We start from the raw sequence: 1,231 nt of genomic DNA on the forward strand, positions 1-1,231 counted from the left end.
CCTGCAAAAGAAGAGGAAAAGAAGCAAAAAAAACTAAGAGGACACAGATTTGGGTGAGGAAACTGAAGGAACTCCAATCAACCATAAGCCAAAGAACGCATAACACGCAAGGTGTGTGGTATCTCTATACAAATATATACATATTTATTATATATCTACACTCACCCACAGCTAAAAGAGCAAATGACTGGCAGTAAATCCCCTCTTTGCGATTCATCCAAGAGTGTCTGGCAGCACCGCAAGCCCTCTGGTGAGCAGGTGTGGACGTATGCCCACAACCCGTACAGCAACAGCGCCCAGAACATCAGCAGCGCCAGCAGCGATAGCAGCAACAAGAGTAATAACGGCAACAACAGTCGCCCAGCGCAGAAGCCAAATGTCTGCCGGCACTACGCCGAGGGCCGCTGCAATCGCGGGAGCACCTGCCGCTTCTACCACGACGTGCGGCACACTGTCATTATCGCCACGCCGCACTCCACCCCGCGGCCGCAGCCCCTCTCGCCCCTCACCGGCCTCCCCGCCACGCCCCTGCGGAAGTCCCTCAACAGCACTCTGAGCAGCAGTGTGAATGGCAGCAGTGTGAACAGTGCTGGCGGCAGTGACTGTGGGTTCAGCAGCCGCGCCAATGACTACACCTCGCCGTATTTGTCGTGGCAGCGGGTCGTCGCCGCTCCGCTCGCGTGAATATACACTAGGCTGACATTTAGGGTGTTTTTCCTGTTTTTTTTTTTTTTTTCTTTTTTCTTTCCCCCTCCTTTTTTTTTGTCGGTTTGTTTTTTTTTTTCTCATTTCGATTTGTTTTGTTTTTCTTTTTTCTTTTTTTTTTTTTACGCAATTGAGGTTGTGGGAAAAACAGTGAAGACAAAGAGAACGGAGGCCCAAGAGACGTGAAAGGGAAATTTAAAAGGAGGGGAGTACAAGGAAAGGAGAGTAACTCTGTGTTGTCGATGTGAGTGCCTAACAGAAGAAGGTACAAACTCCCGTAAAGAAAAGAGAAATAAAAATAAAAAGCTGATGAAAAAAGGAAGGGGTAAAAGGTGAACAAAATGAGAAATATATTCTGAGAGAATATATTTTCCTCTTTATTATTATTATTATTATTATTATTATTATTATTATTCTGTGTGCTCTGCCATACTAGGTTTCTCCGTCGATCTCTTTGTCTGTTGATGTTGATGTTGATGTTGATGATGTTTTTTGTACGTAGCTCCATTTGTTAATTTGGTTCTGT

General features: G+C 45.5%; 1 protein-coding gene across 1 annotated transcript; it reads left to right on the forward strand.

The window, feature by feature from the left end:
* Positions 1-183: 183 nt before the first annotated feature.
* Positions 184-684, forward strand: TM35_000113390 (uncharacterized protein; the record flags this gene model as incomplete). The annotated part of the gene is made up of 1 exon (XM_029025048.1): positions 184-684. One exon carries the CDS (start codon positions 184-186, stop codon positions 682-684), a length of 501 nt encoding a protein of 166 aa, XP_028883871.1.
* Positions 685-1,231: the final 547 nt, after the last annotated feature.

This window comes from Trypanosoma theileri, assembly GCF_002087225.1.
Source record: "Trypanosoma theileri isolate Edinburgh chromosome Unknown TM35_Tth_11_V1, whole genome shotgun sequence".
NCBI lineage: Eukaryota > Euglenozoa > Kinetoplastea > Trypanosomatida > Trypanosomatidae > Trypanosoma > Trypanosoma theileri.